Below are 22,184 nucleotides of genomic sequence, written 5' to 3'. Positions count from 1 at the left end.
TCCCTTGTCGTTCAATCGCGGATACTGTTTCTGTCGTATTATTCCAGTTCTGAGATCTCTATTGTTTTGACTACTCAAGATAATTTTACGACAGAGTGGCAGCCAAAGTCATGAGATCAGCTCGTGTGCAGGAGCCAAACGAATTGCTACATCGCGAGACCGTGACCGGTGGCAGTCCTCCATACGTTAAGATGTTATTGGCCAATAATTTGAGTGTTCACATGCGGGAGGAAACCGAAGCGCCTGAATAAAACTCATGCATGCTGAGGGGGCAACACTCTATCCCATATGGACTGAACAGGCGGGGTCCACATTTGCTGCGCCGGCTTCTGCTGGCGAGCCGGGGCACGTACGGGCTTGCTCCCAACGCCCACCGGGGAAGCGATGTCCTCAACGGCTGCGCACGCGCGCAATCCGCCAACCCTCGCTGCTGGATTAAGGGCTGGCCATGTGCGGTGTACGCCACCGCCGCCCGGCAGATGCGCGACGCAAATTTGAAATCGTATCGGGTGGCAGCGCCCGCGCGACTTACTTGTCTCGCACTTGGCACCCACGCGGTTGAACGGGCACTCGCACTTGTAGTCGCCATCGGGCAGCACCAGGCACTTGGAGCCCCCCTTGCAGGGGCTGGACTTGCACGGCTGCGGCCGGTCAGCGCACGTGGCTCCTGAGAAAGAGAAATGAGCGAGCGGTGCCATCGAACCAAGAGAGAGTCGATTAATAAACAGGAACAACAACAAAAACGGACGCGGGCCTACGCAGGGACTCCCTGCGCTCAAACGAGTGGAGGAAGGTGCCGGAGCTGGCGGTGGAAATTTCCGTGTTCCCATTGCGATGGTCGGTCGAGCGTTTATAGTTTCACTCTTGTTTCGTATTTGTTATACAAATCGTCGTCATGGTCGTTATCGTTCGTGCAAATTGAATCTTTCACAATCGCTGAGGAACCACGAACAAAGCGGGAAGTCAGCAGCAACAGCCACGTGGTTGAGCCGGCACTAACAATTGCCCAAGCTCTGCGGTCCTCTATATATCAAGATGTTTTCTTCCACTTAATTGGTGTTTATGTGTGTGGTTCATCCGGATGTGGTTCATCCCCACATCTCACCAGTGAGTCCTGGAAGGCGAGTTGGGGTTCAGGGTTAAGGAGTAAGAGGTTAAGGAGTAAGGGGTTAAGGAGTAAGGGGTTAAGGGTTGGGGTTTACGGCCCCCCATCTCACCGTTGAACTCTGGGAGGCGTGCTGGGGTCAAGGGGTAAGGGGGTGAAGGCAGGGGTCGGCAACCTGCAGCTCCGGAGCCGGATGCGACTCTTTAAGGACTGCTTCGTGACGTCATTTATTAAGGACCACCATCTCGTATTCACATGCAAATATTTTTTTATTGTTATTTTGGTTGCCGACCTCCTGGTTTAAGGGGTCTGGGTTCACGCCCCCCCCAAACGTCTCACCGGTGAAGCCCGGTTCGCAGGTGCATTGGAAGGGCTCGGACTCGTGCGATGCGCAGATGCCCGAGTTGTAGCAGGGGTTCGGGCGGCACGGGTTGGCGCTGCACCCCGCGACGCAGGTGCCGTGCAGGACGCCGGGGCTTGCGAGGCCGCTGGCCACCAAGCGGCCCGGTGGCCACGCCAGCGAGAACTTGACGTCGTTGAGGCTCAGGTGGTTGATGCAGCCGATGAAGCCCTTCATAGCGGTTGTCTGATCGACGATCCTGCAGGGTTGGGGGGGGGGGGTGGTGGTGCAGGGCGGGAACATTGTTGTTAACCGCCCCCCGCCCGCGCATGATGTTGATCGGTTCTGATTATGCCGATTGGCATAGTGGGTTTGGGAGCGGCGGTGTGTTTACTTAATCCATAAGAGGATTTTGGGTTGGATCGCATAAATATAAATGCGTCAATAGACCCTGCACCATACGACACAGACAATTAGTAAGGTTTACAGTACGAATTTGTTACTCGTACTGTAAACTGGTGTGCAGAACGTGGCTGCCTGTAGTCCAGCCCTGTGGAGGCAGCAGCAGCGAGGGTTGGTGGGTCACCGCCACACACAGCTGCTGATGTTGTTGTGAAACTTTCGTGGGCGTCCATGAGGTTCCATACCGTGGACTCGCCAGCAGAAGGCAGTACAACAAATATGGACTCTACCTGTTCCATCTGTATGTATGTTGTACGTTGAACTTCTTTCGCACCGTACGTAGCCAACTGTGCTAATTGGAGGTGCGGGGAAAGGACAACAATCTAAACACAAAAAGCAGTTTTAAAGAAATTATTTTTCAATCTAGATTTAAAAGTGCGTAGCTCTAGTGGCTATCCATACTTTTTTTGGGAGGGGTTAGATCGCATAAATATAAATGTGTCATTAAACACGTCACCACCCGACACAGCCAATTAGTAAGGTTTGTCACGTAAACAGAACGTGCAAATTAGTTTGTTCACCTGATAGACCTCAATAATTGGCTGTCGGGTGGCAGCGGTTTTAACGACACATATTTACGCGATATAACCCCAAAAAAAATCTTTCTATTATGGAGAGTTCAAAACGTTGGTTCAGCTGCCGCCATGGGTGGGAAGAAGCTCAAATGTTGTTCTACAATATCCGCTTATGTGCGGGCCCGTCTTCCAACACGGACGGATCGCGCCAGAGATCCGGAATTAATCTTCGTCCCGTGACGTATTACACCAAAAGCACAGTCGAGATTAAGATTGGAGAATTAAAGATAACCGATTTTTTTTGTTTTACTGCGGAAGAGGTGGCATGGTGAGATCCTGGGAATCAAATATGGGTTTCAACCGCAGCCTGTGATTCAAACGGGTTTTCAATTGTTGCGAGTTGATGGTCCCATTTCGGGCACTAATTGCTGTACAAAATGTGTATATTTTGGTTCTGTGCTGATTTACCAAACATTACCGGTCTGAGAATTAAGGATGAGTCGACCTAGGGAAGGCCGAGGACGGGTTCAGGAAATCGTCACTTGGCGTTGGCCGTGAGCGGCAATCAAAATCTGGTCGCCGGGCTTGTAGCATGGGGCACGAACCGCTGCGCCACCGCACCCCACCACCACCGCCGCCGCCACCACCACGTCATCGTCTTCAAGCAAAACAACCCAGAAACTGTTCTTGGCCTGTCGACCCCACGATCTCGCGACATCACGACCCGCAAGAACCGCTCGCTCTGCACGCTCACCTGGGCATGAGGTCGCGGGGCGCCCCTCCCAGGTAGAATTCGGAGTCGAGATTGAGGCTGTCTAGCGAGCCAGGGCTCGTGCCCATCACCGGCGGCTCCTTGTCCACCGAGAGCACCGCGGTCCGATGCGTCCGCTCCACCCACACCTGGTGCCACTCGTCAGCCATCACCTCCTTCCGGCTCGTCAGCACTGCCGACCCCGAGCCTGCGTTGAACCTAGCGGGCGGTAGCGGTGGCGGCGGCAGCGAGATATATACATGTACTAGCGGGAAGTACCCGGCGTTGCCCGGGGGAAAAATATATTTCAAAACTTCTCAAAACTTAAAAACATAACATATATGTAATAAAGCTCGTTGAGGCGACTTCTGGAATCCGTCTTTTATTCAACTTATGTTACAGTTTACTTCATGCTGCTGATAGGCAGCGTGAGAGGGACAGATAGAGAGAGAGAGACGCACTGCCACGTGGCAACTCGGAGCCCCGCTTCCGCGTGGCCCCCTTCCTCTGTTCGTTCCCGTTCTGACCACGTGTTGTTCGTCTCCACCCCTATTTAATACCCGGGTCACGTGGTACGTTTCCACCAATCCTCGTTAGCCTGCATGGAATCTTCCAGGCTCCCTCGTCAGCTCCCGGGACCACGCCCCTGACTCATCTCCCCATTGGCTGTGGCCAAAGCCAGCAGAACCAATCCTTATAGCTGTCACCTTTCCATCACGTCAGGGCCATGCCCCCAGGCTTCCCCCCATTGGCTGTAAACCAGGACCGGCAGAGCCAATCACCATGACGAGTTGTGATACGTCAGTGAGCCGGATATATCCTCATATTACATATACATATTCTTAGGTGTTTTCGGTAAAGTCACGTAGGTAAAACATCAAAATTAATAAAAATAATAAAATAAAATAAAGATCACGACGTTTCGGAGGCAACACAAGTCTCCGTCATCAGGTGGGACAGTCACAGCCAGATCAGCTGCATCAAGTGAGGCAATGATTCAAGATGTAATCCCTTAAAAGCGAGTTGAGGGGGGGAGGAGAGGGGGGGGAGGGGCTCATCAGAATGTGGTAGCCAATGAATGGAAAGTATCGGGAGAGAAGGGCCAACAAAAAGGTGGGCCCTTCTCTCCCGATACTTTCCATTCATTGGCTACCACATTCTGATGAGCCCCTCCCCCCCCCCTCCTCCCCCCCTCAACTCGCTTTTAAGGGATTACATCTTGAATCATTGCCTCACTTGATGCAGCTGATCTGGCTGTGACTGTCCCACCTGATGACGGAGACTTGTGTTGCCTCCGAAACGTCGTGATCTTTATTTTATTTTATTATTTTTATTAATTTTGATGTTTTACCTACGTGACTTTACCGAAAACACCTAAGAATATGATTCCTTGCAGTCACGAAAGCTTCAAGTCTAGAATACATATACATACACAAATACTAAGCTATTGTGAAAGCCTGGCATGCGGCTTGTCTGTCCATTTGTCCGTCAACAAAATTATAAGTCAAAAAAGTTACGTAAAGTGGGGGGTAAATAGTTGATCTAAAAGGTATCCGAAAATTGTCGACCCCCCCTCGCCACCCCCAAAATATTTTTACCCCCACGTAGGCATATATACCTAAACACCCTACATACAATAGAGTGAGTAGCATCTAGTGACTCTATAGTAGTATCTGACTCTACAGTAATAATTACTGACTGCAGTAGTATCTAATGACTATAGTAGTACCTACTGAATCTATAGTGGTATCTATTGACTCAATAGAAGTATCTACTGACTATAGTAGTAACTACTAACTCCATAGTAGTATCTGCAGACACTATAGCAGTGTCTACTGACTCTATAGTCGTATCTACCGACTGTAGCAGTATAAACTGACTATACTATAGTAGTAACTACTAACTCTATAGTATTATCTGCAGACTCTATAGTAGTATCTGCAGACTGTAGCAGTATAGACTGACTATACCATAGTAGTAACTGCACACATTGGGGTGGGAGGGGGAGAAGAGGACATGTACACAATAACCCTATTCTTTATAATTCATATAATTATAGATTTTTAAAGCAATTTAACGATAAATGAAAATAAAACTTTGATCATTACCTCATTAATTAGAATTAAAATAACACAAAACGTGCGGTGGGAAAAAAAAAACTTACGCTCGCGCACCAAGAATCGATTCTTTAAATCGAACAAATGAATCAAAGGTTGTAGATTTCTTTAGAATTGGCCTATTCCCGTTTAATCGAAACCGCAAACGCTCCCTAGATATCGATTCTCACCAGTCCTGTATGCTGGTTGACGCCACACACTTCATGGTCATTCCCCCACCCCCCCCCCCCAATACAAAAGTATGTTTTATACTTTTTATATTGTGTACAGTATGGGAGCTACTCACATGCCAAATTTCAAGTTTGTAGAATGTTGGGAAGTATGCGAAACATTTCGAACAGACACACATATCCACAAATTTCCATTCCATATTTGTAGTGGGTTGAATAACTAGAAGAAGGCTTCTCTGAGGCAACACAGTTTTTATTTAACAATTAGCACTTAACACAGAGAGATAACGGCCCCTCACACCCGATACACGATGGAGGTTACTCTCCAGACTACTACACCTCTCCCTGGCTAATCTACAAGTCCTCCGCCAGTGAAGCTTGAATCTTCACTGGTAAATAAGCTGGAGCCGACCCTTGCTAGGGGTACGGCCCTGCCCTCGGGGCTCTTCAGTCTTCAGGAGGCTTCTTGTCATTCGACCTCCATTGCCAGTACCAAAATATAATAATAGGGGTTTTCCCCCTTTTTCTGGCAACAAAACTGAAATCGTTTTACAAGGATTCATGTCTGCATTAACCACAATACTTGCAGTCAAAATGCAAACAAAAAACACACTGATAATATATGCAAAGGAGGTCTAATGATGTAGATGCTTACCCCGAGCCCTCATTACTTTGATAGTGCATTGTCTTTGAGCTGTACGCCTTTTGGCGTCATCTGGTCGAGCACCAATTGAGACGAGGCTCAAAAGAAAGCTCTCTCTGGTGTGGACCAATCAGTTTCAAGGACAATGCATAAATTATCAGTGTTTGTTTTTTGTTTGCATTTTGACTGCAAGTATTGTGGTTAATGCACACATGATTCCTTGCAAAAAGGTTTCAGTTTTGTTGCCAGAAAAAAGGGGGAAACCCCTATTATTATTACGAGCCTTCTAGTCTTCAGCTGGGCAAAGACTGCCGGGACCGTCCAGAGGTCCGGCTTTTATACAGAGCCGTGGCTCGCTCCGCCCCGGCCACGCCTTCCTTCTCGAACCTTCGAGAAGGATCGGGGTATGATGTCATCCCCCAGCCCCTCTCCTGGGGTCTGCCCCTTTTACATACAGTATTGGTCCATCGGGTAACCGTTGGACCCTGGGGCGCGCAGACTCTCAGCACTGGGCTCAGCCCTTCTGTTGCCCCGTTTGGCATGAGGCCGGTATTGCTGGTGACCGCATGAGAACGGTGCATCTTGGCCCAATAACACCGTTACATATATATAGATAACAAAGACAAAGGTCCCGCCGTATAGCCTGTACAGACAGTTGTAGCAAGTGCTGCAAACGAGCACCGATGAAGGCTGGCACGGCACACGAGGGGGTGGGTGGCAGCACTACGCTCGGGCGCCTTTGTCTCCCCAGTGGCGATATTCACACATTGCATCAGATACATAGTTAAGACTGAGTCGACCTAGGGGAGGCCCATGACCGGTTCACACAATCATCACTGGTGTTACCCATGAGCGGGAATCGAACTTGGGTCTCTGCCGGTTCGCGCTACCCGCTACACTACCGCTTCCCACATGTATATATATACATATACACACGCGAGCCAGGGCCTAACCTCTCGCAGGAAAAATAGAAGAAAGTTATTGAACCTGGACTTGAACAGAACGGTTGCAGGGAGTCAACAGCACAGGCGACTGGGTGAAGGGCCAACATTGTGGCATGTAGGCGGTAGGGGGGGATGGGGCTTGAGAAGGGGGGGAAAGGGGGGGCCGCGGTATCCCCACCGGAACTCGACGTGGTGATCGACGAGCGCGAGCGAGATGAAGTCTCGCCCGGACGCTTCTCCTGCGTAGAGGAGCAGGCCGTTTCCTTGGGAGGCGGTGAAGCCCAGCCTGAGGTGCGTCTTGTGGGACAGACGTATGCTGCCCAGGCCAAGCACCATGTACGACATGCCATTGAACAACGGGTCGAAGAAGCTGATCTCTGTGAACATCGCGAGCGAGCGGGATGGGACAGCAAGGGTTTGTTACGTTTACTACACAACTTGGAATAAATGATAGCAGCGTCACCACCCCGCCCACCCCTCCCCAGGCAGTAACCTCCTCGAGCCAGGATGCGGGCACCTCACTCGACGCACACGGTGATCCACTGACCCTCACCTCCACCATGCCGGATTACAGACGTGTACAGCCACCACAGTGCGCTCGCATCGTGAGCCTTAGAATCTATTTCAATCGACGAACAGAGGCGTCATTCAAACTTGATTTGGCGCTTTCGTGACCGCAGGAATTACTCTTTGGTTCTTTCGGTAAAGTCACGTAGAGAGAGAAAATAATAAATTAAATAATAGCATGCGACGTTTCGATTGCAACACAAGCAATCATCATCAGGTGCAAATGAAAGAGAAAACAAAAAGCTCTCTGCTCTTGGTTTCCTGCTGTAGCGCCATGTCTCTCATTGACATGCTAATTTCTCAACCCCCCCCCACCTTCTCTGCCCCCCTCTCTCTCTATTTAAGGCCTCGACACAGAGGCGTCGTTTCTCTGTGTGCCTGTGTGTGTCTCTCTCTGTGTGTCTCTGTGTTATCTCTCTCTGCTTACATGTCTGTCTATGTGTCTCCTGTTCTGTGTTTAATCTCTCTCTTAAATTTAGCAATCTTTGGAAGAATGTAATCAACCAGGTAGGGTGTTGACTGTTATGTCAGCCGACTATCTGTGTTGTATTACATTATGTTTCTAAGTTTACTAGGTTTTGTTTTCTCTTTCATTTGGTACCTGATGATGATTGCTTGTGTTGCAATCGAAACGTCGTATGCTATTATTTAATTGTTTATTTCTCTATCCACGTGACTCTACCAAAAGAACCAAAGAGGCGCCATTGTGCGCCTGGCACGCACGTTAAATCACCGCTGCGAGAAAATATCTGTCCAACCAGGAATTAACATTCGTTTGCCCCTTATAAATATTGGGACCCCCATCTAAAAATGTGCACCCCCTTATTTTTGTTATTGTGACGTAGTAACCCGAACCCGGGGGTACAAATATTCACCAAATATATGTTCCTGTGGAGGGACCGATCAGAACCGGCCCTAGACCTTTGGGGGCCCTAAGCAAAATTTGGTTGGAGGTCCCTTTGATGTTTGATTTTTTTCACCCACTCGCTAGCAGTGACTCTAGAGGGCCCTCTGCTGGCCACGGGGCCCTTTGCAATTGCAAGGGTCGCTTAGTGGCTGGGCCGGCTCTGGTACCGATACTTGGTGGAGGGGGGGCGGGGCAGGGATCGATATTAGTCGACGCTGGCGCTCGTGTGGGTGCGGGGACCGTACCGCTCTCGCACACCTTCCCCCATCTCCCCAGCGGGCAGCAGCAGAAGAACTCGCTCTTGTTGGGCACGCAACTGCCGCCATGGAGGCAGGGGTTCTGGTCGCAGGGCCCCAGGGCGGCAGTTGCCGTGACGCTCTTCGAACCGTCCTTGTGGCTGCCTGATGAAAAAAGAAAAGATTTAAAGCTGCTTTCGTGACTGCAGGGATTCATCTTCTTGGTTCTTTCGGTAAAGTCACGTAGAAGGGAAATAATAAAACAATAAAAATAAAACAATAAAATATTTCTCACGACGTTTCGGCCACAACGCAAGCAGCCATCCTCAGGTGAAGAACAGGGCTGTCGGGGAGACAGCATCTAAAGGGTTAGGGTTGATAATTATTTTATTATGTTTTATTTGTATTATTTATTATTTCCCTTCTACGTGTGAAAAAAACATGTATATGCATTTGAACACACGCAGTTTTGACATTTACATCATTTGTGCTTCACTTCTGTGCTCACAAATGAGGAGTTAAATCTGTAATTGTCTGATTCATTTCAGCCCGCGTGTGTTTATGTCACTCTTCGATCAACATTTCGAGCTTACTTGCACACGTACCCAATGTTTTACGCCGCCTCTTGCCCTCATATATATTTGCACCGTCTTTTGAAACAAATTCACGTGCGTTTCATCTGCGACCATTCAACACCGGCCCCTGTTAACTGCGCGTTCTCTGCAACGTCGACGTTTTTATTTTTATTACACGATTTTATTTAACTCACTTCGTCTGTTGTATCCTCAAAAAAGAAATCTTGTAACTCAAGGTTGTAGACACTTCCCAATGTGCTATCGACTGAAAACTTCGTATAGGTATGTCATATTGATGACAACACGATATTCTATCATTAAAAATCCAAAAATATTTTTAAACTTTTTACACGCTTTTATTTAACTTACTGTATGTGTTGTCGTATCCAAAAATCTTGTAACTCTATTTCAACCGTATTCCCAATGTCGTATCGACTACAAATTTCGTATAGCTATGTCATACTGATGACAATACTATATTATATCATTAAAAATAAATATTTTTAACAATATTTTTAACGGCTCTAATTGTCAACGCTCAACTGACGTTGCCTGTAAATCACCACGTGGTCCCTTACGTCACGGCAAGCCTCGGGGAGCCACGCCCAGGGGCGGGAGAAGTGGAAGGAGGGGAGGGGCGATGGGGGAAGGGGGCAGGGGAAGGGGCAGCTCGGACAGTACATTTCATGAAAGCGTTTAAAAAAAAAAGCTTTTTTATATTTTATTTTGCCTTCGTTTTGTCGTTGCTCCTGTGCCTCAGCGCAGTACTACGGATCTCTCGTTCAATGTAGTTGGGGCGACGACTGGCTTGCCACGATGAAAAATAAGAATAGGTTTTACCGTTTCTGGCAATACCTTTAGCAAGGAATCAAGTGCTGAATTAACCAAACACAATAATGACTCTTTGGTTCTTTCGGTAAAGTCACGTAGAAAGAAATTAAAATTAAATAATAATAGGATACGACGTTTCGATTGCAACACAAGCAACCATCATCAGGTTCAAATGAATGAGAAAACAAACATAGTCAACTGGGAAATATAATGCAATACAACACAGAGAGTGGGCCAACAAAACAGTCAACACCCCACCTGGTTGATTACAAAGAATAATTCCTGCAGTCACGAAAGCTTTGAATCTAGTTTGAACCACCTCTACGGGGAGGGTTTGCCTTGCTTGTTTGTTTCACACTAATTTCGGAAGAACGTAATCAACCAGGTTATGTGTTAACTGTGTGCTAACCGATTCTCTGTTTTGCATTGCGTTACACTTCTAATTTTACTAAATTTTCTTTATACCGTGCTTCTCTCCTCCGGCCGCTATGGGCAGTAATTCCACACAACGCTCCGTACTTGTTTGTGTAAAAGTCCAGTGTCTCTCTGTTTGTCTCCGTGTGAGTCTCTCTCTACTTGTGTATCTGTCTGTGTGTCTCCGTGTCTATGTTTTGTCTCTCTCTCAAATTTAGCAATCTTTGGAAGAACGTAATCAACCAGGTGGGGTGTTGACTGTTTTGTTGGCCGACTCTCTGTGTTGTATTGCGTTATATTTCCAAGTTTACTAGGTTTGTTTTCTCATTCATTTGTACCTGATGATGGTTGCTTGTGTTGCAATCGAAACGTCGTATCCTATTATTTAATTTAATTTCTTTCTACGTTACTTTACCGAAAGAACCAAAGAGTAATTCCTGCAGTCACGAAAGCTTTAAACACAATACTTGTGGTGAACATGCAAAAAAACATGGCTCTGATAATGTATGCATTGTCTTTGAAACTGATTGGCCTACACCAGAGACAACCTTCTTTATGGCCTAGTCTCACAAGTGTCAGACCGGAGAACGCCGAAAGGCGAACTGCACAAAGACAATGCCACACGTATCAGAGCATTAAAAGCTTAGGGTGAGCAGTTATATCATGGGATTTTTTTTGCCAGGATCAAAGAATGAAAAAGATTAACAGGTTTGAAGTTTTCATGACTGCAAGGTGAAAATAAAATTAAAATAAAAAATGTTGTGATTTAGTTATTTTTATTTTATTTTCACCAACGTGACTTTACCGAAAGAACCAAAATGTAAGAAGAACAGGGTTTACCCTTTCTGGCAATAAAACAGGTGTTAAGATGTTCAAACTACCACTACGAAACGGGACCCACCATCCGCTGCTACACATTAAACAAAACCCCCCCAATCTCAAAACCCTTTCCTCTCTACCTCCACGTACCGTAATCCACAATCTTGATGTTTTTTTCCTCTGGCCGCTTCACGTTGATCGGCCTTCTCCTCGACGATATCAGCTGCTTGACGAGCGCTCTCTCGACGTCCCGCGGGGAGAACCGAGTTTCTAGAGAGACGGGAGCGGCAGAGCGAGGGTCATCAAAAAAACGGCGAGGGCGACTGGCACGGCTCGTGCGGGAGGAGCGCCCTCGCCGCTTTAGAGCCGGAGCTTGTGCACCAGGTGGAAGGGGGGTGAGATGGACTACGGCGGTGTTCTTCATCATCGCAAGGCCGGGCGGGCCCACTGGCAAAGCTACTGGTGGCCTTTAATAGCCCACCGTCATCATCGTCGTTGTCGTGCTGTCAAACTCCCAATGGTTTCAAATGCGTGGCGGCCCTCACTCACATTGATGTCTTATCGGTGAAAGTGCCCCCCCCCCCCCCCCCGCCTCTCAAAATTTGTTAAGAACACTGGATTACGGGATCGCAGGACACTTGAACTATTTTGGAAGCAATTTTTTTTATTTTACCAGGTAAGGCCCACTGAGCTATGTAGCTATTTTTCTGTAGCGACCCCAACCGTAAAGGATAGCTCAATGAAGTGGCTTATCACACGGAAATGTATTGCAGCCAAATACTCTAAACATGTGTTGATTCTAAATGTGGAGGGAATAAACCAGACAAAAATCCACGCGACCACGGGGAGAGAGACATGCAAAATCAAAATATACAGGCAAGGGCGACTGGCACGGCCCGTTAACTACCTCGCCTGGTATACACGAGTTCATGGGATCGAACCCACGAACTCCTGTATACCAGGCAAGGTAGTTAACATCTCGCCACTACGGTGCCCCACTGTGGTGAGATGAGGGGATGGTCACTTGAGGGGATGATCACGGCGATCACGGTGTCGGGAGGCCGTCGTGCAGGAGTGGAGAGACAATGGCCGATGACAACGGATCAAACCCACGACCTCCTGTATACCAAGCGAGGTAGTTAACAACTCGCCACTGCGGGGCACTGCAGTGGAATGATGAGAAGATGGTCATGGCGTGGGGAGGCCATCCAATGGCAGCAGAGAGACAACGGCCGACGACAGTGACTCGGGTCGAGGTCAGTGGCATACTCACGAGGGTCAAAGTGCATCTCCAAAGTGATGTGGCTGTCTTCAATGAGCTTCACCTGCATGGTCTTGAAATCGTCCTTGACATCGGATGATGCTAAGAGGTTGTACAGCTGTGTGGTCGGGAGTGATGGGAAGGGCAATACATCAGATTGGTTTAAAGGTAGCAGGGCAAAGGTTAAATGTCCAAAACATATACGACTTTCGCTCCGTGTCCCTGAAGCCGGTTCTACTAATTACCGCAAAATTACCTCAAAATACCGCAGATTTACTGTGAATACAGCAAACTAACCGCAAATCCGCTGCAATGTTCCGCACTCTTCCGCAAATGGACCACAAGTTACCAAAAGTATAACGCGTGGGTTGCAGCCAATCAGAAGGCACGCTGGTGAGCACGTGGCAGGGGATGGCGGGACGGGGCACGCAAAAACCCAGTCTGAGGGTGGGGATTGCACGGGGGAAGGGCGCAAGGCGGGGCGGGGAGGGGGTGCATGGGGTGGGGAAGTGGTGCATGGGGCAGGAAGGGGGTGCATGGGGCGGGGAGGTGGCGCATGGGGCAGGAAGGGGGTGCATGGGGCGGGGAGGTGGCGCATGGGGCAGGAAGAGGGTGCATGGGGCGAGGAGGTGGTGCATGGGGCGGGGAGGTGGCGCATGGGGCGGAGAGGGGGTGCATGGGGCGGCTGTGGACGGTGGCCTAAAACAAGAGGGCCACAATACACTTGTTCAAGAACTGCCGACAGTTTTGGCATGATGCACGCCGTGTGCCACCGCATGCCCCTTTGTGCCCCCACGTGTGCCCCCGTGTGTGCCCCCCCTGCGTGCGAGCCCCCCCCAAACGCACGGTGGTCTCGGTGGAGGCGCGCAGCTCAGCAAGCTGCTCGCTCGTCTCCTGCGTGAAGGCCGGCATGTTGGCGGCGAGCGGAGCGTCCAGGATCATAACCCCGGCGAAGACTCGCGTGGCTGCTCGTGGCGTACCCGGAGGGGGGGATGGGGGAGGGGACGAGGCAACATGGGACGAGATGAGATACGGGGGGAGACAGCAACCCACGCAGACGTGTGGGTTTATTGTATTTCGTTATTGTTAGAATCGCTGAAATTTCTTTGCTGTTTTTGCTGTACGAGATATATATTTTCTTTGAAACGGAGTGTTATTTTTATCACACTCAATCTGCCTCGTAACGCGAGCAATTGGCAGTTGAGCATCGTTCAAGTGAGTGTTTATATCTGTCTTATCAAAACGCAAGGCATGTAAGGGTACATTGTGCTGCAGAAGGAAAGGAAAAAAGGACATTTGTTATTCGTTTGAACACAAAAAGCACTTCGTTCTGACAAATTGCTTCATACGCATCTTGCTAAATAAACCCGAACTAAGACAAGACTGCGCTTCGCATATGCTATGGCTAAACCTGCTGCGTGGCTCATTAACAATGCTCGTTCTGGACCCGACACTTATCTTACCTGCGCATAAATACGGTGGGCCTGTAACGATTGTAACCGATCCATCGATTATCACGCTCGCAACACACGCATCAAGTTGCACGCATATGAATCGACAATTTTGTTGGGGGGAGTGGATGGACGTTCATGGTGTCACCCTTAGGATAGACGTGTGGTAATCACCGCTCTGCGGGATTCATTTCGATGATAGGTTCACTTGGCGAGTTTAGGTTACTTTATTTGGGAGACCTTGTGTTTGTACCCTCCACCCACCCTTTTCCCCCTCACCTTTGCTCCTTTTCCCTCGCCTTCCATTCCCCTCATAAAAAGTCCATGCTACCGCTTGCAGTCCCTACGTGAGTGGGATGGCGAGCCCATTTCTCTCCATTTCCTCCATCCCCCCGTGAGCACTGCGTTTCGAGCTTCAGCCCACGGAATGTTTCTGTGCCCCTTCCATTTTTATTTTTCGCGCTCTGTACCGGGCTCTTGTAAAGTAAAAAAAATCTATATTTATTCGAGCAGCCATTGATTCGAGCAACCATTGATTCGAGTGCCCATTTATTCGTGCGGCCATTTATTCGAGCGGCCATTATTAGTCATTCGAAAAACCGGGCCTGGAACAATAGAATTGAGCGATTTTGATTGCCCCGCGTCCCATCGGCAAGCGTTCGGCCCAACTGACGACCGCCGTCGGGGTTTGCCGAATGCGGTACGCAAAGAGCCAGTGGTCAAGTCCGTGGGGTGGGGTGGGTGCCTTTACAGTCAAAAAACAGCCATTCTCAGATTTGCACATGAAGTTGAGTTCAAAAGCGCGACGACTGAGAAACGAGATTCCTAGGTGGCAAACTGGCACGGTTGTGACCGCCTCAGGCTTGCTCCTTCCATCATGCCTCGCAGGTGACACGACATCGCCGGACCGCGTTGTATTCATGCACACGACCTTGTCTTTGGCCACCAACTCAAGAGAGTCAACATTGTGGCCACATTATGTTTGACAGCAGCAGGACAATGAGACAATTAACTCTGGTCGTTACATTGCCTAGCCTACCTTGTGCTTTCCATGTATACATGGAACGTTGGGCCATTGTTGGCCCGACGGTTCCAACCACATGTGAAAGTTGGCCCAACGTTGGTCCATCGATTCCAACCACATGCCAACATTGGCCAAACTTTGGCCCCATGGTTCTAAACACATGGCAACGATGGCCCAACGTTGGTCCAACGGTTCCAACCACATGCTGATGTTGGCCCCACGTTGGTCGAACGGTTCCAACCACACCAAACATTGCATGTCTACTGGGTTAGGGGTTGCATGTGGACCAACTTTCCCTGGTCACTGTGGGGACGACTTGGCCATGCCTAAGAGCAATAATAAACCAACTCTGGACTCGGTTTAGGGTTTTTGTTTTGATAAATGTCGAGAGAAATTAAAGGATTCTGCTGTAAGAAAAGACAGACACTTAGAGTATTGTGGTTGTTATTGGTTAGTAGCGGGAAAAGATGTTGATTTGAAGCGTATGGTCAGAAAACACTGATGATGGTGGTAGTGGTATACAAACAAGGTGTATTATGGGAAAATGGCGATAAATGGATGGAAAATGCCACGGTACCCGATGAGAAGATGAATGGATATGTATACGATATGGAATTTGAAACACTTATGGCAACTTGAAACAAATAAAGACCTTTACCTTTTGCCATCTGTATGCTTAGTTTGTGGGAAAGACTTAATAGAGTGTGTTAAAAGTGTAATATAAAAAAAAACATATATTTTTTTAATTGTTAAAAAGATGTACATCTATTTTTTCTTCCCCCCCACCCAAATTTATTCCAGTGACTTGGACACAAAATGAAGGAGGGTTGACTTTAATACATTTGTAGGGGACTGTATATCGGAGATATGGTCGGTGCACATGTTGACGCGTAGGTGTAGGAAACTGCAAGGGGAAATATCGGGGAACGTACACGTTGACTTAATTAAGAGCATGTGGTCGGTCTACATGGGGACGGTCTGATTGGGGACGGGGCCCAAGGAGGGTATATAAGAGGGAGCACAAACTCAGTTTGGGGCAGGAGGCTGGGACAAGACTGAAAGAAGGTGACCAAGGCGGATTGCAACTCGGCTGGGTTCAACGGAGCTGTACCGACTCTCTGAAAATAAAGACTTACCTTTGTTGAAATGGATGCCTCCCAGGGACTCCTTTACACATTTATAGCAGGGTTAAATAGATGAGCTTATCGCTAAATCACCTGGAATGTGCCTGATTTGTACAATCAATGCAGCGTCTCTGCCGTGTCCCCGTCCAACCACAAGAAAATAAGTCATTCGTCACTGAAACCATCTCCCCACTCAAACGCAACCCAGTAAACACGGAACGTTGGCCCAAAGTTGGCGTGTTCACTGGTAGACTGTTCGGCAGAGTGGGAGTGTAAGAGGCTTCAGTTGGGCCCAGTCCATGTTTTGCACCATCGTGTGGTGGGGTCACCGGGGCAATACGCACGTGGGCAGCCGGTTTTGTTGGCATAGACGGCCAGGGTCCTTCCATCCGGGCAGCAGCCATGTTTGGTGTTCTCACAGCTGGACTTAAGCTCAGGGGCTATCTGCTCTTCTGCCTGCATGCCTGAAAAAAACAATGGCAAATCCACGGTAATTTAATAAAGTAAGAAATTAAATTAACCTGTAATACATTTACGAGATATGGAGGGACAAGCATGCAGCAACAACGACGACGACGACAACCTATACCGTTGTCATCGTAGAACGCATTTACATAAACACGCATCATAGAACGTATTTACACAGACACGCACCGTGAAAGTCGCCGCTGCCCTCGTTGTCTGAGCCGTCTCCGCTCTGCTCCTCGTCAGTGAGGCCCGCGAAGGGCGGCAGTGGCAGCGGAATGCCCATGACCCCCGAACCGGCCTCCACCTGCCACGGGTCAAAAAACCAGTCCTCCGTGGTCGTCGTCAGTTTTGCCTTCGTCACCGCCGCCTTCGCTGTCGGTGTAGCCACGGCGACGCCGACGGCGGCCGTGGTTTTCCTCGTTGTCGCCTCGACGGTCCCCTTTCGCAGCACCACCCCGGGTGGCGGTTTCACCGCGGCGGGCGGCGGGACCGGCGGGGGTCTCGCCGGCGGCATCACCGCCGGCGCGGGTTTCGCTGGAAACCACGGCAGTTTCTCGAGGAGGCCCGTGGGCGGAGGGACTGCCACCGTGGGTGGTCTCGCACGCGGCATGATGGGCTGCAGCGAGGACAGCTTGATCTTGAACGGAGGGGGCGGCACTGAACAATAACGATGACGACAACGATTACAAACTTTTCTTACGCGAGATTTTTCGGCAACATCTAACCGATAGTCAATTTCAGTCGACGTTCACTGCAACGTGTAAGTATATATATATTTTTTGTCATTCATTTGCATTTTCAAATTTTACATCGAGTGTTTATGTGTTAATTGTGCGTTTAGTGGCAGATTTGTGGCAGAAAGGCGCTGCATGCATAAACTAAACAATACACTCTTCATTTTATTTTACCAGATAAGGCCCACTGAGCTATATAGCTCTTTTCCAGCAGCGTGTTGTTTGTTGGTATGTTTGTTTTTGTTTTGATATGTTTGTGTTGTAGTTGTTGTGTTGATATGTGTGTGTTGTTGTTTGTTCATATGTTTGTGTTCCAGTTGTTGTGTTGCTATGTTTGTTCATATGTTTGTGTTGTTGTGCATTGATGTGTTTGTGTTGCAGTTCTTGTTGTTTGTTATGTTTGTTGTTGTTGTGCAAAGGCTTCACCGGCACACGGCCCGTCGTGCTCAACCGAGACGTCCTTGCCGAGCCGGCACGCGATCAGGCGCAGCTGACACCGGTTGGCGTAGGTCACCGCGTCCGATCCGCACACCTGCCCACCGAAAAACCCACCGCAACATTCGGTGCCCGACGGTCGATTTGGCCACCCCATCTTCTGGCTCAACCCCACGCGAGGGTTGAGTTTGTCCCCAGACTCAGATGCCATTAACTTTGCCCGTTAACTGTTCACTCACCAATCCATGCCCCTTGTAACCGGGGCTTCAACCCCTCACTTCAACCTCCACACTCCATCCACAAACTCAACCGTCAGATTCGGGCCCTACAACCTCGAACCTACAGCCTATAGTTGCCTCTCCGCTGCCGGAGGGAGCTCTGGAATGGTATTTGGGGCCTACTAGTCCGCGCTCGTCAGGCGCCTCGGAAGAGATTGGAGTGTCCACACTTTACGCCACCGCGTGTGACCCGCCGGCCGGCTGTGGTGAACTCGTTTTTCTGCCGCTGGGTGGACGTGAGGGTTTAAGAGACTTGAAGCGTTGTTTGAACTGTCGCGCCGGGAGATCGAACCGGCAGCCTCTGCACTGCAAGTGCGGTGCGCTGACCACCGAACCGCCGTGGCACACCCCCTCCCCCCTTCACCGAACCGTCACGTTGTTACTTTAGTTAGTGAGGCGTCATCGAGCTACGCGGCTCTGTTACGAGGACAACCACAGCCCAGGACCGTCGGCAGCAGCGGCAGTTACTGGACATCGCAGGAGGAAAATGTGTAAACTGAAGAGAGCAACAAACTTAAAAAAGAAAAATCTAGATTGAAAACTCATTTCTTTGGATCTGTTTTATTTTGCCATCCTTCCCCCTCACCTCCGATTGGCACGGTTGGCTACGTATGGTGTAAAAGAAGTTCCACGCCAGAACTTACCACAAACTGGGTAAGCAATGTAACAGAGACTCAACTCCCAGCACCGTAGAATCGTTCTCCACAAGCCGACATCGCGAGGTGCTCCCGCGGAATGAACTTTGTCGGCACAGTCACACGGACTCAACCCTCGTGGCTTAGCTCCCCAGACTCACCTCTCCCATGACCCTCCCCCCCGGACCACCCCCGCACCCCTCCCCCCCCCACCAAACTCATACTTGGCCGTCTCGTACCTGGCGCGCGGTGAGGAAGAGGTTGCAGTCGGTGGGACATTGGCACGTTGGCGTCCGTCCCCCGTCGACGCAGATGGCGCCATAGCGGCACGTCACGCCGCTGCACGACCACGGCGCCGCGTCTGTCAGAGGAAGGGGGGCACGCGACGCCGCACGCACTGCGTTGTGGGCCGACTGGTTTACGCACGTACATATGTTGAACTTCCTTTGCACCGTACGTAGCCAACCGTGCTATTTGATGTGATTCACCGTTGTTGTATTTTGTCAACGGCAGCGACAAATGGAAGCACGACCTGTAAGAGCGACCCGCCACATATGGTCAGCATCGGTAGCCTGCGGCCGTGGTCAAGGAGTGACAGAGAAACAAGAAGGAAGGAAAAGAGATGGATGAATAGAATGTAATAATTATTATTGTGTTGTTATCACGATTGTTTACCCAGGAAAGCATCACTGAGTCTCAAGACTCTCTTTAAGGAGGGCTCTGCCAAGTTTTTGCAACAGGGGGTGACGTTGCCGTTGTGTGCGATCCCAAGCGAGTAATTCACGGCGTTATTTTTCAGCATTGCCATGTTTGGCCGATATCCAGTTACACTGTGTGGTGTTTTTAGCTGTGGAAGGATACCGTAGAAGTCAGAGGAAACTTAAACAGAGCAGGGAGAGAACATACAAACCATACACAGTGAGGCGCTCGAGTGCCGAATCGAACCCGGTAACTTATTGCTGTGAGGCAAGCGTGTCGCCCGAATGCCCAAAATAAGGCAGGCCGGCTCTTGATTAATTCCACGCTCTAGCACGCAGATTTCAGGCATACTTGGCGAATTTAAAACCTCATTCTTACGCGCGAGATACATGCAAAGGCATCGTGCGTGTAAGGATCGATCATTTATGGCGTGTGCCAGAGAGATGTAAACGACGTGCCAACGTTATGTTCAAGCGACTGGCATGAACTACAACCAAACCCACGCGAGAGAGATAGAAACGGAGAGCAATACAAACGAGGAAGTACAAGCAAGGCGAAAAAATTACCAGCTGGGATAATTTGGCACGTCCACAGTTTCGGACGCACGATTCCGACACTCTCAAGCAGTTTAACACGTAGGCTTTCGCGACCAATATCATCCATAATGTCAACATCCATACACACAAAGAAGTGCAACATACATACACACACAAAGAAGTGCAACATACATACACACACAAAGAAGTGCAACATACATACACACACAAAGAAGTGCAACATACATACACACACGTAAAGACATTAAACATACATACACACACAAAGAAGTGCAACATACATACACACACGTAAAGACATTAAACATACATACACACACAAAGAAGTTCAACGTACATACACACACAAAGAAGTTCAACACACACAAAGAAGTTCAACATTCATATACACAAAGAAGTTCAACATACATACACACACAAAGAAGTTGAACACACACAAAGAAGTTCAACATTCATATACACAAAGAAGTTCAACATACATACACACACAAAGAAGTTCAACGTACGTACAGACATTTGGTCCCCCGTGCCGCGCCCCGGTATTACCTTGCGAGCAGCCGGAGGGCCCCAGCGTCCGTCCCTTTGGGCACACGTCGCACTTGACGCCGAAGACTCCATCCCGGCACGAGCACTGCCCCGTGGTCTGATGGCAAGCGTCCTCAACCGAGCCGGCCGCACTGCAGCCGCACGCTGCTCACGAGCAGGTTAGGGTCACATGGTTATTGTCGTAGGGTGTAGGGTTATCGCACGGATTTGGGTTGTTGTTCGGGTTGTTGTATGTATGTGCAGTCTGCTCGCCTATAACGCCGCGTGTGGTTTTCACAACGCGTTGAATGTATTAAGGGGTGGGGGGAATGCACTTTTGATAATGCGAATGCGAATTGCATACAACGTGAACAGAACTATATTGCGCGAGTAGGAATAAGCGGTTTCACGGCTGCCCTGGCGTAGCATCGCACAAGGCGGGATGCTGCTGGATGCTTCGAGATGCTACCCACGCGCCTCAGTCTTTGTTCGGCCTGCATATGCATCTCACGTGCTATCGCGGACTGTACTTTGCCCTATATTATATGATCCTTAAAGCGGTACCCCATGGTACCAAATAATACTAAATGGCCGAGGCAATTTAATATTTGATTTCTGGGACACTATTTTTTCGGGGAGTGGAGGGTGGGGGAGTAGAGTGAATCGTTATACCCCTGAGGATAGCGATTTTGTTCGGGTGTACTGTGGGCTACCGTGTTGCAAGAGTGTCGCTAAATGCCCTATGAAAGATGAGTGAGGCTCGCTGCCTGTTTGCCATAAACTGTGCGTGTGAAACGGAAAAACAATGGATCTTTTCTTCCGTCCAATTTATTTCAAGGTTGTAGTGCCAAATGATGAGACGAAGAAGTCATTTGGAAGTCTCAAAGTAGAATTGTTATTATTGTTTTATGCAGGATGTCTCACAAACTCGTGGTCGAACTCTCCCATGCACCCTGCAATGAGTTTTTTTCCATGAAAGTCAAACCACTGTTTAAGCTTTCAATGCTGGAATATAGCCAAAGTAAGTGAAAACCAAATTAATGTGTTTTGTGTACGGGTGTGTGTGCAGCCATGAGATTTTTCCCATGACAGATCAGCTAATCAGCCAAATGAAATTGAACATTTTACCTGCAATTTTTAATACATATGCAGTGACTTCACAGATGTCACCATGCTGTGGGTGCAGTACCGGCCCTGGCGGGCAGGGTGTGTGCCGACCCGAAGGGAAGGTCGTATAAGGCCATGAAAGTCTAGTTGACCCGGATGAACACGTGACCATTTAAGGCAACAGAGGGGCCTCCGAGGAGGGGGCTGTGAGGGGCACGTGATGGAACCGAGGTTCTTCGTGAAGGTTTTGGAAGGGAGGTGTGGCCAGTGGTGGAGCCGGCCACGCTGGAGAGAATTTAAGCCGAATCCCGAGTGGGATCTTGGCTGTCCATCCCAGGGAAGAAACCCTTCGTCTACATTCTACGGTTCGCGAGTCTTCAAGCACGTGGTACGGGCAGGATGCTGTTAGCCCCGGCCCGCGTTAGCAGTTGTTACGGAGATAGCCAGGGGTGGTCACCACCCTAGGTCGTTGTGTTAAGTTGTCCTGCTG

General features: G+C 49.2%; 1 protein-coding gene across 1 annotated transcript in view; it reads right to left on the bottom strand.

Moving 5' to 3' along the window:
* The window catches only part of LOC133352504 (agrin-like), a 105,408-nt gene that overhangs the window by 17,261 nt on the left and 65,963 nt on the right, over positions 1 to 22,184 (bottom strand). Inside the window, 13 exon segments of the mRNA XM_061568186.1 lie at positions 533 to 667; positions 1,445 to 1,704; positions 3,177 to 3,392; positions 7,226 to 7,424; positions 8,767 to 8,922; positions 11,547 to 11,666; positions 12,670 to 12,775; positions 13,504 to 13,622; positions 16,601 to 16,720; positions 16,911 to 17,381; positions 17,885 to 17,990; positions 19,046 to 19,167; positions 20,609 to 20,752. Of these exon segments, the coding sequence (XP_061424170.1) occupies positions 533 to 667; positions 1,445 to 1,704; positions 3,177 to 3,392; positions 7,226 to 7,424; positions 8,767 to 8,922; positions 11,547 to 11,666; positions 12,670 to 12,775; positions 13,504 to 13,622; positions 16,601 to 16,720; positions 16,911 to 17,381; positions 17,885 to 17,990; positions 19,046 to 19,167; positions 20,609 to 20,752 (2,274 nt within the window).

This window comes from Lethenteron reissneri, chromosome 40 (genome assembly GCF_015708825.2).
Source record: "Lethenteron reissneri isolate LAM-NWPU_2019-01 chromosome 40, ASM1570882v1, whole genome shotgun sequence".
Classification (NCBI taxonomy): domain Eukaryota; kingdom Metazoa; phylum Chordata; class Hyperoartia; order Petromyzontiformes; family Petromyzontidae; genus Lethenteron; species Lethenteron reissneri.
This window is presented reverse-complemented; position numbering and strand designations above follow the sequence as displayed.